At 37.2% G+C, this 17,628-nt stretch overlaps 6 protein-coding genes across 12 annotated transcripts; 5 read left to right on the top strand and 1 right to left on the bottom strand.

Moving 5' to 3' along the window:
* The first annotated feature begins 163 nt into the window (after positions 1-163).
* mtTFB2 (mitochondrial transcription factor B2) lies at positions 164-1,757 on the top strand. Its single transcript, XM_066388727.1, has 5 exons — positions 164-660; positions 706-993; positions 1,046-1,186; positions 1,241-1,389; positions 1,445-1,757. The coding sequence occupies exons 1-5, from the start codon at positions 184-186 to the stop codon at positions 1,695-1,697; spliced, it is 1,308 nt and encodes a 435-aa protein (XP_066244824.1). The 5' UTR covers positions 164-183; the 3' UTR covers positions 1,698-1,757.
* Positions 1,713-2,334, bottom strand: mRpS18A (mitochondrial ribosomal protein S18A). Its single transcript, XM_066388728.1, has 2 exons — positions 2,186-2,334; positions 1,713-2,126 (listed from the first exon to the last, which is right to left on the bottom strand). The coding sequence occupies exons 1-2, from the start codon at positions 2,286-2,288 to the stop codon at positions 1,759-1,761; spliced, it is 471 nt and encodes a 156-aa protein (XP_066244825.1). The 5' UTR covers positions 2,289-2,334; the 3' UTR covers positions 1,713-1,758.
* A 757-nt stretch (positions 2,335-3,091) lies between these two features.
* On the top strand, positions 3,092-7,012 carry LOC136408015 (CCHC-type zinc finger nucleic acid binding protein-like). Of its 3 annotated transcripts, none has more exons than XM_066388731.1 (4): positions 3,092-3,281; positions 5,100-5,268; positions 5,327-5,500; positions 5,559-7,012. In XM_066388731.1, the coding sequence occupies exons 2-4, from the start codon at positions 5,184-5,186 to the stop codon at positions 5,738-5,740; spliced, it is 441 nt and encodes a 146-aa protein (XP_066244828.1). In that variant the 5' UTR covers positions 3,092-3,281; positions 5,100-5,183; the 3' UTR covers positions 5,741-7,012. The 3 variants fall into 3 exon arrangements, with proteins under 3 accessions (XP_066244828.1, XP_066244826.1, XP_066244827.1); XM_066388729.1 differs by having other exon boundaries at positions 5,100-5,277; XM_066388730.1 differs by having other exon boundaries at positions 3,093-3,281; positions 5,100-5,271.
* Positions 7,013-7,268: 256 nt separating this feature from the next.
* LOC136408284 (uncharacterized) lies at positions 7,269-9,973 on the top strand. The gene is made up of 3 exons (XM_066389179.1): positions 7,269-7,696; positions 7,929-8,610; positions 8,814-9,973. Exons 1-3 carry the CDS (start codon positions 7,687-7,689, stop codon positions 9,052-9,054), a joined length of 933 nt encoding a protein of 310 aa, XP_066245276.1. The 5' UTR covers positions 7,269-7,686; the 3' UTR covers positions 9,055-9,973.
* Positions 9,974-10,111: 138 nt separating this feature from the next.
* Positions 10,112-13,614, top strand: LOC136408280 (non-lysosomal glucosylceramidase). The gene is made up of 13 exons (XM_066389170.1): positions 10,112-10,319; positions 10,372-10,460; positions 10,510-10,690; positions 10,744-10,900; positions 10,949-11,069; positions 11,147-11,322; positions 11,373-11,677; positions 11,730-11,852; positions 12,110-12,491; positions 12,542-12,669; positions 12,723-12,975; positions 13,027-13,215; positions 13,273-13,614. The coding sequence occupies exons 1-13, from the start codon at positions 10,165-10,167 to the stop codon at positions 13,471-13,473; spliced, it is 2,460 nt and encodes an 819-aa protein (XP_066245267.1). The 5' UTR covers positions 10,112-10,164; the 3' UTR covers positions 13,474-13,614.
* Positions 13,615-13,757: 143 nt separating this feature from the next.
* Positions 13,758-17,482, top strand: Ada2b (Transcriptional adapter 2B). 5 transcript variants are annotated; one of them, XR_010752071.1, is made up of 8 exons: positions 13,758-13,907; positions 13,961-14,020; positions 14,075-14,428; positions 14,483-14,712; positions 14,773-14,986; positions 15,217-15,273; positions 15,987-16,221; positions 16,280-17,482. XR_010752071.1 is itself a non-coding variant. In XM_066389177.1 (8 exons), the coding sequence occupies exons 1-8, from the start codon at positions 13,797-13,799 to the stop codon at positions 16,322-16,324; spliced, it is 1,311 nt and encodes a 436-aa protein (XP_066245274.1). In that variant the 5' UTR covers positions 13,758-13,796; the 3' UTR covers positions 16,325-17,482. The 5 variants fall into 5 exon arrangements, 2 of the variants coding, with proteins under 2 accessions (XP_066245274.1, XP_066245275.1); XR_010752070.1 differs by having other exon boundaries at positions 15,196-15,273; XM_066389177.1 differs by having other exon boundaries at positions 15,212-15,273.
* The last annotated feature ends 146 nt before the right edge of the window (positions 17,483-17,628 follow it).

Genomic DNA, 17,628 nt, shown 5'->3' with positions numbered 1-17,628 from the left:
CGTGAACCTTGACAAGTGCCACATAAAAAGCACCCCTCTAACGGTCATTGTAAGCAAATAGTCAAAAACAGATTTCTCTATTTAATCCACTTTGGAGTCAGCCAATCAAAATTTATGACATCACACGTATGCGAAACATAACCTCAAAAAAGTTTCAAAACACTACTCATTAAAAAAAAAATTATGCTCCTCAAAAAGATTTTAAACAGTGTTTTTGAGAAACTTCGCAGTCCCCACAAGTTAGGTGCTTGTCAGCTATGCAACCACCCTGAAGAAAATTCAATTCAAAACGTAAATTCTTCACTCCCTCAGGGCAAAAAAATCCGCAAAAAGCGTCCTCCTTTTATCCCTAACGCTAAACATTTAAAAGAAATAGACGATTTTTTTACCAAAAACCCTAATTTGCAACCCTATAAGGACCTTCTACCCAAGCCCATAATTGAAAAAAAGCCATATAAACCTCCAGATTTGCTTTACCTAATTTCTCCTGATATTGCCAAAGATGTAGCGAATCATCTGACCAAACGGCTCCTCGATAAAACCCAGGTCATTGCAGAATCCAACCCAGGTCTTGGCTTGATCAGTAAATCATTACTGCAGAATGGCTTCACCTCTATTCGACTCTATGAAGGGAACTTGGAATTCCAGAGCTACTTGTTGGTAAGAGTTCATTTTCTAAAGTGAGCAGTGTGACAATTTAAATAGGAACAATTTCAAGCCAGGAAAGATCAAGTGAAGCTCTTCAAAAAGGAGTTTTTTAGATTGTATCAGTATGCTAGTTTGGACAAGTTTGACCAGCAGGGCAGGGTTCAGTTTATGCTTGAGCATCTTCCCAAAAGAGATTGGTTGGATGACCCTTTTATCACTGTAGTGGGATGTCTCAGTAAAACCAGTTTTCTTAAATTTATGATTAAATCTTTAGTTTTGCAAACTAAATTGTCCACATATGGGAGAGTCGAGTTATTTCTACTTACACAAAAAAAGCACTGGGATGTATGAGTTTTGTTCAGGGAAATATTAATTTTTTTACTCAAGGAAATTCTAGATATTTAACACTGAACTAAACCCTAGACGATTTAGGCCTTGGAATGTGCTAATGAATTTGTTTTTTGAAGCTGAATTAATAGATAAATATCCCAGGAAATTTTTCCTCCCCTGGGAGACTTCAATGGATAAAGAAGAACCAGTTCAGTATTAATGTACTATTAAAATACAAATTTCACTTTTAAAATGTACTTAGGATGAAAAACGTGATCCTGATCATATTTACTTAATACGAACCATTTTGAAAAGAGACTTGCCTATTGAATCCAAGGATTTTGCTCCTTTTTATTGCTTCATGATGCACTTATATGCTTGGGGTGGTTCGAGTGTTATACAAACCTGCGAGTGAGTTCTTAATATGAAAAATTTTAACAGAATATTACTTAATAGCCACTTATAGAAAATGGGTTCCCAGTTGCGGAGAATACCTTTTGTTCCCCAGATTGGAGCATAAACATTATCCTGGAGATTTAGGGATTTTTACCAAGTTTAAAGAGTTGCCAATGGACGAAATAATCCCAATTTACAAAGAAATGGCATCACACCCCAATTTTTTAAGTAGCCCTTTTATGGACATGATAGATCAAGAGTGGCTGAAGAGTGAGACTATAGAAACTGACTTACATGATTCACAAATAAAGAAAACAAACTAATAACCTTTAGTGTTATTATAATTAAACTAGATTTTTTTAATGCTACACTTTTTCTAATAAATTAACATTTAATAGTACTCTCATCAAAATATTTATTATATCTCTTCCACTGATATCGAGTCTTGGGGTCTTTTTTGCTCCAAGCAGGACCAATATTTGGCATCAAACCAGCTTTTTGAGCCATTGTAACTAGAGTCCCTACTCTCTTCTGTTGCATTCTGCACAATCCCGTGATCCTTCGGGGCAGCATGCAACCATCTGATCGCAAAAACTGACTAAGGATTAGTACATCGGTATGTTTTATATCTAAACCTGATGCACAAACTGGGCACTTTGAAGGATCAGTATTTTTCAAGAGAAAGGGTTCTCTAACTGAAGAGAAGTTTTCTCCATATATTACCAATTCCTTGCCGTTCTGAACTTCTTTGACTAAAAGACAGAAGGGATGGTAGTGTGCGTCCTAGTATTGTAAATAGATTGGAACTTACTTTCTTTGATATTAAGAGCAGATGTGGTTGTGAGGAGACGAACTTCAAGGTTTAACAATGTTTTAAGGGTGTTGCCATGTAAGAGTTTTAGTGGTAAATTCATTTTATTTTGAGAAAATTAAATTGTTTAAGGTTTTCTTCGTTAAACGTTTTTGTGCGGTTAAGTTACAAATTTGACAAATGATTACAATAATAGGTGATTTCCAAATCTAAAGACATAGAAATTGCATTGGGAGCACTAGAAACGAATAAATGGGTGTTATCAGGTAATGCGTTCTATTTTAAATTGGCAAGTAAGAAGTAATAGTTATTCGTTATCTAAATTGAGGAACCATTAAAATTTAATTATTTAATTGTTCCTCACTTATAGACATTTTAAAATTCAAGGTAGATTGTCCCTTACTCCAATTGCCTCTGCTATCACGCAACCAACTATACACCATTATCAACAAATCCTCTCTCTCTAGTCCTAATATTTTTGCAATTGTTTTTTATTAATTGTGAAGCCCAGCTCAATGTTAACTTAGTGATAATTCATTTTAAGTAGATTGCAATTTTTTGATATTGGAGGAAAAAAATAAAAATAAAAAATCCAAATTAAAAGAGGCCGCCTTTATTTTCCGGAAAACGGAACTTGTCATTAGGAGAGGCAATACGCATGTCTGACGTCGGGCAGTGCTGTCAGGTTTTATCTAGGGTCGTGGTGCTTCAGGATGTGATTAAATAAATTTTTAATATCCAAACCAAATTCGATTTTTCCAAATCAAAATTTGTAATTTTGTTTCTTAAAGTGATCTAAATTTTAACAAGTAAACCAATTTTCTTCGGCAAATTGATCCCAATATTCGTTCTAATTGACTAGAATCTAATATAGGGATTTAGTTCTGGCAACAGCGCTGACGTCAAGCGACATTCCATTGGCATCTAACGTGTCGTAAAGAGGGTACCGGTTCCTGTGACTGCTCGATATTTTCCCGATTTTTTCCTTTTTCTCGATATTACCGAAGCGAATGTGGCACGGTTGCGTGTTTAGGTGTCTAGCAATTTTCGGCGAAAGTATTCGGACTGACCTGACCACTTGAGAGTGCGACGAGAGGTGAGCAAAATGTGGTCTTTGTTATCGCTCTTGTAGTGCGACTACTAAAATGGAATCGCTGCAAACACGTGGACGCTCATTTTCGCCCTTTTTTCACTTGTCCGGCCTTAAAGCAAACGATTTCGAGTATTTTTTGGCGAAGGGACACGTTTTTCTTAAAGGAATATGGTGCGGGAATTAAGGGCGGTATTCAGCCAATGCCCCCAGGTTATGTGTCGACCGATTGAGTCAAAGAAACTTGTCACCACTTGCAAAAGAAGTTATTGAAATTAACATGGTTTGGCGTTAGTTAGTTTTTTCAGTAATATAAACCCTTAGGGCAGTTTTCTCTTTAAGCGTCATGCTGCCTATAGAAAAGGGTGTTTATCTTACATCCAACTACTAACTCATTCCATCTTGATATTGTGGTGAACCTGATGTTTAGCTTAAAGTTTCAATATTTTCAATTAAACTTCATTTCTAGTCATTAATTTTTACATTTTATTTCTCCCCAAAACAGGAGTTTAGTAGGAAGAATGTTTTATGGTTTAGTTGTAACACAACTCTTCCTTGAAGGTCATTTAATAAGCCTGTATGGTGTCCATGTGAGTTAGATTTTTTTGAATTCTCAGTCTCTGTCCCAAAAGCTCAAACTATGTAGAAGAGTACGTTTACATATGTGCCTTTAAAACTATGTCCAATAATGTCATGGTTTTTAGCATAGAGTGTATCACATTTCACAACATTATTCATTCCATTACACAATTAGGTTTCAAAGTCCTTTCATCACTTATTTTGAGGTTTTGCTTGACTGCATGTTATTTTCCTTTAGAGTGAATACTTTATAATTATTTGTGGTAAAATCAGATTAGAAAACAGCACAGCACCATTCAGTGCATATAGTCATTTTTAAACCATGACAACTGGTTGACCCTATTGCTATATAATGTATCCTAAATTTACTGCAATTTTAAATTCTTGAGATTTCCAATGTGAGTAGCAATTGCTGGATTTTCCCTATAGCTTTTATTTTGTTAGACCATTTTGCAATGTCTCAGAGATACTAGCTAAATAACCATCACATTGGCACTGCTTAAGCTATGATCTACTACTTCATACTGGTCAAAAATTTTTCACAAGATTTTTCATGGAGGGATGCTCCTGTTCAACATAAAAATCTGTACTTAAAATCTGTTGCTTAAATGTTTTTTGAGGAGCATTTGCTGTAAGCATAATTTGAGTGGTGTCAATGTGTGGCCTTTGGATTATATTGTATATAACAGAAAAGATGACCTGAAGATACGTTTTAAACCAATCAATTAACAGCATTAATATTACTTTTTGTATGTTCAAGGCTGATTTGACTGAGTTGGTTTTGATCAAGGGTAGTGTGCAATTTCACTCTTCCAACAACCTCTACATACTATTCCCAAATAAAATAAAAGAAAAAAATAGCATCACATTTGGTATGTCCTTTGTCTTTCACTTTGACATTTTTTTATTGTATATAACAGTGGCTTTACAGTTTTCCTGGAAAAATAGAAAAATATTAATCTTAGCATTCTATATTTTGCCTTGTAGTTCTTTAATAAAGCTCTGTTTAAAAAGTGTATAAAGTATTTGTTTTTGAAAGTAACATAACTAATTAAGGCACAATTTTTCATTCCAACTAATAATGAATAGTTTGAACCAAATTGCAAGGATAAATTTCGCCATCAAAAATACATGTAAATACAAGATGTTTCTTAAATATATGTGTCCTTATTCAAAAGGCTTACTTTTTGGCTGAGATTTAGTACTTCTAGGTTTGAGGAGCCTCATAAAGATTGTTTTTTATAGAATCTTCAAGGATTTGCTAATCATCTCCAAGGAAGGAAGTCCCAATTGAACCATCTTTCATTTGAATCCTAGAAGGGGACCGAAATGTCGTCATCTAGCATCTGCTACAAGTGCAATCAACCCGGCCACTTTGCCCGCGAATGCTCAACCCCCGGGGGTCGCGATTCTGGTGGTAGAGGTAAGCCACTGTGAACCCCGTTTTCATTGCTAATAATCACTAATTGCAGGTAACTACAGTCGAGGCCGCGACAAGTGCCACAAGTGCAACAAAGTGGGACACTACGCGCGAGATTGCAAAGAGGAACAGGCGCGCTGCTACAGGTGCTATGGTGAGGGCCATTTCGCCAAAGATTGTCATCAAAGCCCTGACATGCCATCGTGTTACAATTGCAGAAAGCCTGGTGAGGGGTCTTCTTTTTTTTTTCTGTTATTTTATTGAATAACTTAACGACTGTTTAGGTCACATCGCTCGCAGTTGTCCTGAAGGAGGAAACGACCGCTCGGGTGACATCTGTCACAACTGTCAGAGGCCTGGGCACATTTCTAGAAACTGCCCTGATGGCACCAAGACCTGCTACTTGTGCCACAAGTCTGGACATTTAAAGAGGGACTGTCCGGAGAACCAAGACTATCGGAATTAGTAGTGAACACTGGGCTTAAGTAGAGGATAAGTGAAACTTCCTCGTGGAGGTTGTCCCTGGTGGGCAACCTTATGTTACTAGCAGCAGCTTTCCTGGTTAGTCTTATGGTTTTTATTTAATTTAATAACTTTTCAAGATGGGGGAAATCTCTCCCCTGGATTTGTATCTTTTTACTACTGTTTAAGGGTATGACGGTTATGGATGACGATGTTCTTGTGTTTTTATAGTCCTTTGAAATTCCTAAATAAATAATGAGTTTTTTAACACCCCTAATATGTTGGTTTTTGTCCTTGGCTTAATGAATCAATTGTATATTCTGTACGTAATTTGCACAATTAAAACTATTTATTCCTTGTAGATTTTTATGGAGGAGTGTAGTCGTTAGTGATAGAAATCAAACTAAAGCTTTAAACAGTTCAAAGGTGCTCCGATTTATGCTTGATTTGCGCGATGAATTTTTATTTAATATTTTTGTGGTTTAGGCAATCACTAGCCACTACCCTTTGGGCTTTTGCTTGGTCAGAAAGAAGCTCTCCTTAAAGATTTCGTTCTTCTGGTTTGTGTGTAAGTTTTGAGATAAAACTATTGTTGTTAATGCTTACATTGCAATGTATAAATAAGTTTTTAGTTTTGTGAAGGTGGTGGTATATAAAGTAACGTCCACTTTATCACGGTACACGGTGATTGATGATGGTAACTAAAAGGAAAATGTTGAATGCAAAAGTGTTAGCGCGGATCAGTTTGTACAGGATGGGGAGCTAAAATTTATTAATTCACTTTTTTTAATAATTGGGCAAAATTTTGCACTCAGCATTTTCCTCCACTATAATAATGAATCACCCTGTAGAATAATAAGTAATAATATCTAACTCAGCAAAGAAGTAAGTTCGGTATAAATAAATTTAAATACCCTCCATCATTTCCCAGTCAATCAGGGAGTATCTGCATGCGATTTCAGCTAATGGCAATCGTGTCTTGCAACCTCTGATTCTACTACAGGAGCAAACTGACGTTTCGACAATAGCTCTTTTTAGGGCCGGTTCGAAATTGATTATGTACTTAATTTAATTACGTTTCAATACCCGATACACCCTCTGTTTACAAACTATTAAATGATACATCGATTAATTACAAACAAAATTCCGTTCAGATTCAAGCAGTAGTAGACCCTCGAAATTTCTTAACAGCGGCCCGCCTACGTATTATAAACTGTATTTTATAAGCTGACCGTTATACAGGATTGTATTTTTAATAAAATGTGGTGAAATGGAATGTGGTTTTTTTCGTACATACTTCACGAAAATAACTAAAAATTTGTTCTGGAAAATTAAAGCACGTTCAAACATGGCGCCGGCTCCACAAAACGGAAGGAACCAAATGCGCACTCGCCTACTTGTCATTTCTCACAGCTGCATTGGCATTGGTGTAGAGCCATCATGTGACAGTTCTAAAGTGATCGGATTGGTTTTCCGAAAACAAACGAATGCGATAGTTCGGCGACGAGGCGGAAGCATCCATTGTTATTATTTCTGACGTTTCTCGTTGACCGCCATAAACACTGCTGTCACAGCAATGCACGCGTGATTGAACGTTCAAAGTTTTTCTCATAATTTTACCGCTAATTCGCATTAATTTAACTAAAAATTTTTCAGAAAAATGTCTCTGGATTATTAGCTGTCGTGAGTGATTGTGGGTATTTGCCCTACTTTGTATTTTAACGGTCAAAAGCGCGATATTTTGTTAGCGTCATGCCGATGGCATAGGCACTGATCTTTTCGAGGCTTTCTAGCAGTTTTTAGTGCAATTCCCCATATCAGTTAGTAGCTCTCCTGCCGAGCTGCATATTACATGATTTTCCATTAATTAATATCGTGTTAATTTAACAGAAGCCGGAGTATTACGTAAATTCCTTAGTTTTGACGTTTGTGCGTATCGAGCTAAACAACATGAAAGCACGTAAGTAATTCCCTATTAACACCCTTATACACCCATTAAAGGCTTGTTATGGATGCTTTAGGACCTCAAAGAATATGTATTTGCATTTATTTATTCCTATTTTCGAGTTTTAGCGCATTTTAAGCGGGCTGTCACCCAACCACGCGGTCCTGCGTCCATGACAGTCCCTTGTCACGCGAATGTCACTTACAACGTGCTTCTGTTTGTTTTTATTTTTCAATAAAATTTTCAGGTCAAGAGCGCTTCGAATTCTCTTCCAGCACCAACGAAGCCGATTCCGCTTCTGACCATGAGGAAATTCAAATGGAACACCATGAGGTGGTGCACCTTATGCCCCATAATACTTACACCACTGAATATGAAATTGAAGAAATCAGTGATCTTCAAGGGGAGATTGTTCAAATGGGTGATTTAGTGGGCCCAATTAGAAAGCGGCGAGGCAACCTCCCTAAGAACTCTGTTAAAATCTTGAAGAGGTGGCTTTATGAGCATCGTTATAATGCCTATCCTTCTGACACTGAAAAGCTTATACTGTCCCATGAGGCCAATTTGACAGTTTTGCAAGTTTGCAATTGGTTCATTAATGCTAGGCGGAGAATTCTTCCAGAAATGATTAGGCGAGAGGGACATGATCCAATGCAATATACAATCTCCCGAAGAGGAAAAAAGTTGCCAGGAGTTAACTATCAGATAAGAAGATGGTCTGGATCTGAGGAATATGATAATGCAGATAGCAAGAGAGTGAGGTTGGATCATGATTACGAGGATGGGATGACATTGATTTACCATTCAGAGGAGGACAGTCCTGTGGAATATGACAGTTACAGTCCCAGGGAGGAGGAGAAATTCAATCCATGGGAAACAGTGATTCGATTGGAGGTTCCTAAGTCCAGTATTCAGCCAGTAGATAATAAGTATGTAGAGTTTTTGTTTATAAAATGTTTTATTTTGCTTGAAATATGAAATTGAATATAGTTTCTATATTCAATAATGATGGAAACATGCTATGATTAATTTGTGTCATAAAAAACACATTACACAATATGTGAACTGTGTTTTTAGATGTTGAATGTTTCTTTTAGAACTTCAAAATATAATGTATTTTTTCCTCTTTCAGGAAACCTGAATCAAAATTGACTCCCATTGCCCCAAAAACCATCCCTCAAAAATTGCTTATGCCAACCAAAGCCCAGCGGAAACAGTACTCTCCATTGCCACCGTCTGCAGACCTAGCAAAGGAACCTGAAAGTAATAATACGCCGGATAGGGATGACAAGTTTAATTGCTTTTATCTTCTCGTTGAAACTGCTGTTGCTGTACGGCAGAAGGAGATGGAAAACTCAGACATGAGTTCATAGCCTGAGGGCAGTTTGTCCCATATTTAAGTTTCAATGGGGGTTTTTATAGTCTTGCCAAATAATTTGCAGTTTTTGTAGGTTTCCCTGTGGGTTTTCTTTAATGTTCATGGGTTAAGTATCTTCTTTGAGTTAAGATGAACATCTTAATTTAGTGCCATTTGTGCCTTTGAAAATTAGTCAGTAAGAGTTTAATTTCTTGCGTTTGATGTAATGGCGAGTTAATTAAATTTGCCAAAGAACTTATAAATTGTTTAAATTTGTGTACATTTTCTGGGTAATCAGTGAGTTTTGTAAATCCTTCTCAGTAAACTGTGCATTTGCCATTACATTAAAATTCTTTCGGTGATTGTTTATTGATCAGTAACCCTGAACAAATGACTACTAAACATATAATAACATTTAATAGAAGTTGATTATGTATTATATTAATGTTAAGTTCTTATAAATTATGTAGTGAATTTGACCATTTGTTTAGGTTTACACCTTCTTGTCTCGAAATGTAACAATAGTAGTTTTTTCTAGTCTAGTTCTATGAGTTTATATTCACTGATGAAATTTTCCTCTTTGGGAAAAATTATTAATATCTGTAGCGTTAAAAGTTTTTGATATTCTTTAGAATCTGAAGATTATATTGTGTTATTTATATCCTTAAGAGACTTTAAGAGATTTTGCTCAAACTCAAGTACAAACTGAAATAGTTCAGGATTGTTGTACTTATTGACTTTGTACTCTCTCCCTTGTCATTTAACCACTAAAGGATACTTTGCTGCCTAAACATTTTTAGATTAGGACATATTTTACTATACTTTTCTGCTCAGAATAGGTAGTTCTCTACTAAGAGTACTTTGATATTTGGTAAGTTCAAGTTAATATTCATTGTGGCCATCATTCGGTAATAAACATCATGTTTTCAGTCTTTTTTGCTGCATTTTTATTTATGTCATCCATAGTTACCACCATTTTATCAAGAAGTTCACCGGCTATTTAAATTATATAATTGATTTTATTCAACGAATGAGATTGGATAAAATCCTATGACATAGTGCACCATTTGTTTCTGACATTTGAGGTTAAAAATTTGATTTTTGTACTTGGTCTAGATGACTCACGATGAGGATCCCAAAAAGATCAATTTTAAAGCAAAAAACTGAGCCCCCTCAATATGGATTTAAAGTCAAACTTAACCATGAATATCTCGAAAAAAGAACTCCCTATTTCAAGCCTTCTTTACGGATAATTTGGGACCTTTTACCACTTTGCCTAAGGTAAATAAATAAAACTTTTCCTTAATGTTGCACCTTAATCGCTGTTTCCAAGGTATGTATGGTACTATCTAATGCAGAAGATCACTGGAAAGCCTATTGTGATGGATTATATAATTATGAGAACTGCAGAGAGGAAATATGGTGAGTTTCAGATTTTATTGGGAGTTTTAGATTTAAAAGGCATTTTAAGGGGTTCCTATTGGGGGTATTGGATCAGGCACCATAGGAAGGGGCTTTAAAGGAGAGTTCTGTAGGTTTCAACTGAGACCCAATGCCTGTGAATACAATACTGTGGATGCCAATCAATTTATTGTGACCATAAAAGATAAAAACCAAGAAACCATTTTTCAAAGCTGTTTATCTACCTACAAGTAGTTTTCCTCATTAATTATTTTCAACAATAATTATTATTAATCAATTTTAGAAAAACTGCTTTATCTGCCTGGCAATGCCTGCTCAACCCCTCTAAATGTTCTTATATTGGATTGTACCCTCGAGCATGGACACAATATGATTTATCCAAGTATGGAGTTTTACTAACTTGTAGACAAATTAGTCCAGTAATTCCACATAATTATGAAGTAAGACAGTTAAATGCAGCTTCATTTGTTGCATGAAATTACTTTCAGAGCAGTTGTTTACCTTGTGCAGTGTTTGTGTGGAGTGTTGAAAATGTTTGTGGTGATGACAGAACAGTTACTATTTCATTTACTTTTAAAAATGGAACTGGCAGTAGAGTTGACAAAAAATGTAAGTTTTTGCAGCATTACTTGAAGTTGATTTATATTTATAATGATATTTGTTTGTTGACTCTACTTTATTTGTAGCTGCTTGTAGCTCTAAAGCATTCTCTTATAAAAGCACTGAAGGAGTGGTGCTCTATCATACCTTAGATAAGTTACAATGCTCCTATACTTTAGCAGCCAAGTCTGTGGCTAATGTTAATGTGACCAAATGCCTAAACTTCAACCCAAACTCCACTGGCTCCACTGTATGGAATCAAGTAAGAAATCGTGTTTATAAGCAAACAATTTCTGATGTAAGCAAATGCAGTTGTTGAAAAATGGTCAATTTGATAAGCAACTGCAAAAAAACCCGCATATTTTCGGCGAAGTTGGAGTGGCAATAGCGGCGCAAATCAATGTTTCTTCAAAAAACACTCAGGATATTGAAATGATCTTGGTTTGGGATATACCAAGTATCATATACCCAGCTCCTCAAACTAAGTATTACAGATATTACACTGATAAATTTGGTCGTGAGGATGCAGCTTTGAAAATCGTGGATTTCGCCTTTGAAAATTATGAAAAATGGGAGGAGGATATTTATCAGTGGCAGCGGCCAGTGCTTGAAGATGGGTAAGTGGGGCTGTGATTATTTTTTGTGTTGTTGTTAAGAACGAAGTTGTAGATGGCTGCCAGATTGGTACAAGTCGGCTCTGTTCAATGAGTTGTATTTCATTAGTGATGGGGGCAGTGTGTGGCTTTCAATGAAGGAGCATGAGGTTTTGGAGAAGAACAGCTCTGATCCTCGGTAAGTTTTCATTGTTATAAATCTCTTACCAAAAACAGTTCCGTTCAGTTCATTTTAAATCGACAAAGAAGAGGAAACAACTTTTAATATTCAAATTGGTTCATGAAATGGTTGTTGTGAAGCGTGTTTTGTAATTTGAAGAGAAGCAATCAATTTACAAATTTGTTATTTTATTATCATTAGTCATGTTTTAACTAATTGAAAATTCGTAACCCACATTTTAATTAAATATCTACCTAATCCAGATGTATTCTTAGCAATAAATACGGCAGATTTGCTTATCTGGAAGGGCACGAATATCGCATGTATAACTCCTACGATGTCCATTTTTACGCCTCACACGCCTTAAACAAAAATTGGCCAATCCTTCAAAGATGCATCCAATACGATCTCAGAGACTTCGTTTTCGCGGAAGTGGACTTGAAAATGTGGATGCTTTATAACGGAGAAATTGTGGAACGTAAGAAGCCCAACAGTGTGCCTCACGACGCTGGAACTCCCAAGGAAAGCCCTTTTTCGCTAATCAACTCCTATCCCATTCACGACGTTAGCAACTGGAGGGACTTGGGGTCGAAATTTGTTCTGCAGACATTTCGGGACGCCTGGGTTGAAGGGAAAATGGACGCTCCGTTTATCAAAGTGTGTTTTTCCTATAGTTGAGATGATTTTTGATTACTAAAGCATTTCAGGACATGTACAAATGCTGTGATGCGGTAATGCAGAGGGAGCTGGTTTACGACTACGATGATAACGGATTGATACAGAATTGCGGAGAGCCCGATCAGACCTATGATACTTGGGTGATGGTGGGCGCAAGGTTGAGAATTGTATTAAAACGTTTATAAACTTGTGAATTTAATGTAATTTCAGTGCGTATTGCGGAGGGCTTTGGTTAGCCGCAGTGTACGCAATGACCAAAATGGCCAAGTGTTTAGGCCTTACAAAGGATCAAGAGTTCTATCAGAAAATATTTGATAAAGGCGTCAAAACTTTTAATTCAAAGTTGTGGAATGGGAAATACTACAGCTTCGATTGTTCGAATGATCAATCGGCCAGTATCATGTCCGACCAGCTCAATGCTCAGTGGTACTTGGGCTGCATAGGAGAGGGAAAAAACTACCCCGTAACTATCTCAACATTATTAAGATTCTTTTAGATTATCTCTTTAATATAGATCTTTCCCCAACCGAATGTGGATAGTGCTTTACGGATAATCTACAAAAACAATGTTCTGTCCTTTTGCGAAGGCAAAATGGGTGCCGTGAACGGCTTCCTAAATGGACAAGTGGACAAAGTTACAGTTCAAAGTCAAGAGGTCTGGGTGGGAGTGACGTACGCGCTAGCAGCTACCATGATTCAAGAGGTAAGTTAGCTCCAGATAATAGGTTTATTGTTAAAACCAAATTTTTTAATTTTTTAGGGCATGTTTGAAGAGGGTTTCAAGACTGCCGGAGGGATGTTTAAATCAATGACCGAAAGATTTGGACTAATTTTCGACACTCCTGAGGCTTTGTACGAAGAGAAATGTTACCGGTCGTTGGGGTATATGAGACCTTTGAGTATCTGGTCCATGCAACTTGCTTGGGAAGCCACAAAGGAAACTCGAAAAAATTCACGTTAGTTTAACAGCTATAGCGGATTTTGCATTTATTATTAGATAATATTTTTGGTCGTAAGACGGGTCTAGTTCTCAGAGTTATGTATGTAAACAATCAGGAGGTATTATTTTTTATTGTAGTTTAATTATTAAAAATTATATGAATGATTTTTCTTTGTCATTCTGTATTATCTACATAGTCTTCCTTACTAGTTATATCTAAAATAAATTTAATCCCTTCCACTCCAAGTGACCCTGCTGTCAAAGTCAAAACAGTGACGCGTCGGTTGCAAGATGGCGGGTATGTAATCCGAATTTTCAATCCTACTCAAAAATTACCTAATTTAATGCAAATTTCAGACATTCTGCCGAAAATAGTATGCACCTACTGCCAAGAAGACGTTAGTGGAGTCCGAGTGCAATGTTGCGACTGTCCCGAATTCGACATTTGTTTACAGGTAAGTTGAGGTTATGTCAACGGCCCCTTTAAAGAGAAATTTGAAATTTGTAGTGTTTCGCTGCCGGAGCGGAAATAGGCCCCCATAAAAATGACCATTCATATAGATTCGTGGTAAGTACTCAACGTGCTTAGTATACATCAAATCAAGTGTCAATCTAACCATAGGACCATGGCTCTGTAAGTATATTTGGAGGACGAGGAGCTTGGACTGGCCGAGAGCACCTGAGCTTACTTGAGGCCGCAGAGCTCTATTCTTACGGCAATTGGGAGCTTGTGGCTAAACATGTGGAATCCAGGACTGCTGAGGAATGCAAAGAGGAATATACGGCTCGATATTTGGATGGAAATATTGGCAAGGCCACATGGGGCAATGTGCTAAAGCCCAATTTGATTATAGACTTAATAGAGGATGATGGTCCTTTGTCGTCGTTGGCTTTGTCAAAGCTTGCTCCTTTAGATGCTACATTAGAGGAGGCCAAGATACTAGGTTATAAACCCCATAGAGATGATTTTGAGGGGGTTTGTTTTTAATGTAATGATCAGAATTATTTGAGAAAGTTTCAAATATTTCAGGAGTATGACCCTGAAGCTGAGCATTTAATAGCAGACCTGCATTCAGGGGATCAAGAGGAATGTACAGATGTTGAAGCTGCGTTGAAATTGGCAGTTGTTGATATGTATATTAGAAGGCTTAGAGAGCGACAAAGGCACAAGAGGATTGTCAGAGATTATCAGTTGGTGGCCAAGTATTTTGATAATTTACGGAGGGATCCATCAAGGCCCCTTTATCCAAAGGAACAAAAGCAAGTTGTTAAATTGTATTGAAGAAGCATTAAAAAAAACGTCTAGTTTTGATTTGATAGAGAGCTTCGTGACCACATGCGCCCTTTTGCCCAATTTCTGAATTCTGGAGAGCATGAAAGACTTATAGCTAGCATTGAGAGGGAGCAGGAGTTGCGCCAGCGCTTGTCCGAATTAAAGCGCTACCGCAGTGTCGGCTTGACTACCCAAAATGAAATAATTCACTATGAACAACACATGGCCTACCAAAGACAGCAAATCCGGCAAGGCAAAGTTGTAAGTACCCTCTATCTAACAACTGCGCATGTCAATACGATAACTAACCTCACCTCGTCTGGCTTCAAGCTTCTCTTCGGCTTCATTAGTCGCGTCATTTTTCATTTGTTTTCGTATGTTGGGATTGGGTGGCTTTCGCAATCATCATCTCGCATTACATTTGGTTCGTTAGGCTGCAAAGGGGCAATAGTCGAGCCCGATTGAATCAGTTTACATTTCACTTAGGGCAGCAGTGGCTCGATGGCTCAGACGGTGCTCGAGAATCCCTGCTTAACGTCCGCAATCGGGTAAGTGGTGCCCCCTTGCGGGGCTGTAGTGGAAAATGGCTTTGTGTTTGTGAGACTCTTCCAATGTTCAGTTTTGTTTTAAGATGCCCCTTATGTGTTTTTTTGCTTATGCATGATTGATGATGTTTCTTGATGGTATGATATAACCTCACTTCTTCTAAAAGTGGTCAAATTCACTTATTTGTCCTTGTAGTAGTTTGGGTATTCAGTTTACTGCAATAAGAAATGGCAGCCGCTATTTGTAATTTGGAGTTTGCGCAATAATTCAAATATCAGTTAGTAGAGGTGTACCAATTTTTTTATTGCTAAATAAATTATCACTTTTCAATCATTGCCTTCCTAGAATTCGAAAAATCCTTTAAAAAGTCGTAAGAACTGGAAGTCACAATTTTACATTTCAGGGTCCCCAGCGGCCACATTATATTTATCGGAACAAATGAACGGTGCTGTGTTGCCATTTACTAGACCCAACGTATTTGCCAGTTAAAAGGAAACATTGGCATTTTCTTGCACCTGTTAAAACATAAAACAGATATCTAGTTCCTGTTGAATTTGGCTCGAAAATATTGATGTTAAGGAAAAAATCCATTTTCCATTACGTATAAGGTGTGAGTGAAGTTCCCCCCTCTTTGTTTAACTAACTAAAATATGATGTTAATTCTGCAAAAATCTGCGCGGAAAAAATACAGGGCGATTTGGATTTTTCTTTGCAGCGGCGAAGAAACCGCATCAAATTCCACAGGCGCAAGAACCACGTGGCCGTCCGGAAACGATTCCGGGTACGACAGCGGGGCGGCGCCAACCATCGAGACGACGCCGACAACGACGCCGTCACTGACAGCGACGTCCTCGATGTGGACTCCGCAGCCTCAGTTAGCGGCGGCGACCAAGAGTGACGTCGGACTCGAGTCGGGGAGGACCCTCGCACTCAGGCGAGGACAAGGTCAGGTACGTCATTACATGACATCAAAAAAAAAAAAACTTCTTACTGACGTTCTTGTTGTAGTTGTGCACTAATTATGCGCTTAGCCGTTCACTTGCGTCACAATGAAGTCCCGATGTGTCGAGGATAAATTGACGTCGCCAGGGATGTAGTCAAGTAGGAGGAGGGAGGTTGGAGCTAAGGACGAGAGAGAGAGAGAGAGTGATGTTTTTAGCTCATGATTTACCCTTACATGATTGTATGATTGAGCGATGTGTGAGTGGGTTGTTGAGCAATTTAGAGTTTGTGCTGTAACGTGAGGATGCTGGGAACATTTTAAAGGAATTAATATGTCTCCACAGGACACTAACAAGGTTTTGTAACCTTTTGTGATGCTGTAAGATGTATAAGTATATAAACTATTACTATACTATCGTCTAGTATATTACTTCCAATAACTTCTGAGATAATGACATTTTTTTTGTGTGATTCACATACTACCACATACTTCTATATTTTTTCTGTTCAACACTAAAGCTATCAAAAGAAAATCAGCAGCCTTTATGAGTGCATATTGATGCACTTCGTCTCAGTGCTGTGCAAATTATTACCCCTTCACCTACAATAATATTGTGTTCCGCTTCTATATCGAATGTGTTGGGGACTTGGGAGTTATTTTCATAATTGAAATGCATAGGTCCCATTAAAGAATGAATCCTGAAGCGAAATTTCAGGAGGCAGATTGTATTTTTAATGGTACTTTTATTTGCGCAAAACCAATCCAGCTGTTGTTGATTTTGGAATCAATGTGGTATGTTCAATTTTAACGAATATTTTTTTAATCAAAATTAACCAATAACATTAAGTGTCTGTCTTTGTATACGTTATGGGGTGAAAGATTTGCTTGCTCTGTGAAGCCCTTGGGTCTGAGCTCATACTGATAGTCAGTCGGGACATTATTGCGAATTCTTGAGCACATTGCTGTCCATCATTGACCATGAATTAAGTATTGATATTGACCTATAGTTTTGAGCATCGTGTTAGCATCATTTTTTATGTGTAGATGTTAACCCAGCGTATTTCAGTTTTTTTTTGGGAACTCTCCCGAGGAAATGGAACAATTTACCTTTAAAAAAAATAAAGTTATGATCCCAACAACCCCGCTGTTCAAGTATCCTCATTCTACAGTACAGGTTTACAGTCAGAATATGCATAAGGATCTCAGTTTATATTAGGATTTAAGTTATTGAATTAAAGTGAATATTAGTTAATAAAGGGTTATATGTGGTTGAACAGATTCACAGAGTCTTTATCAAAATCTATTTTAGAGCCAAAATCAACAGTCCGTAATTATTTCCTTCATTGTTGGACCCCACCTTCAAAGGTACTTCAGAACATCCAAGGCGTGTCTTAAGTGAAAAAAATTACGCTTA

Source organism: Euwallacea similis, chromosome 4 (assembly GCF_039881205.1).
Source record: "Euwallacea similis isolate ESF13 chromosome 4, ESF131.1, whole genome shotgun sequence".
Classification (NCBI taxonomy): domain Eukaryota; kingdom Metazoa; phylum Arthropoda; class Insecta; order Coleoptera; family Curculionidae; genus Euwallacea; species Euwallacea similis.
Note: the sequence above shows the minus strand (reverse complement) of the source record. Positions and strands in the feature narration are given on the sequence as shown.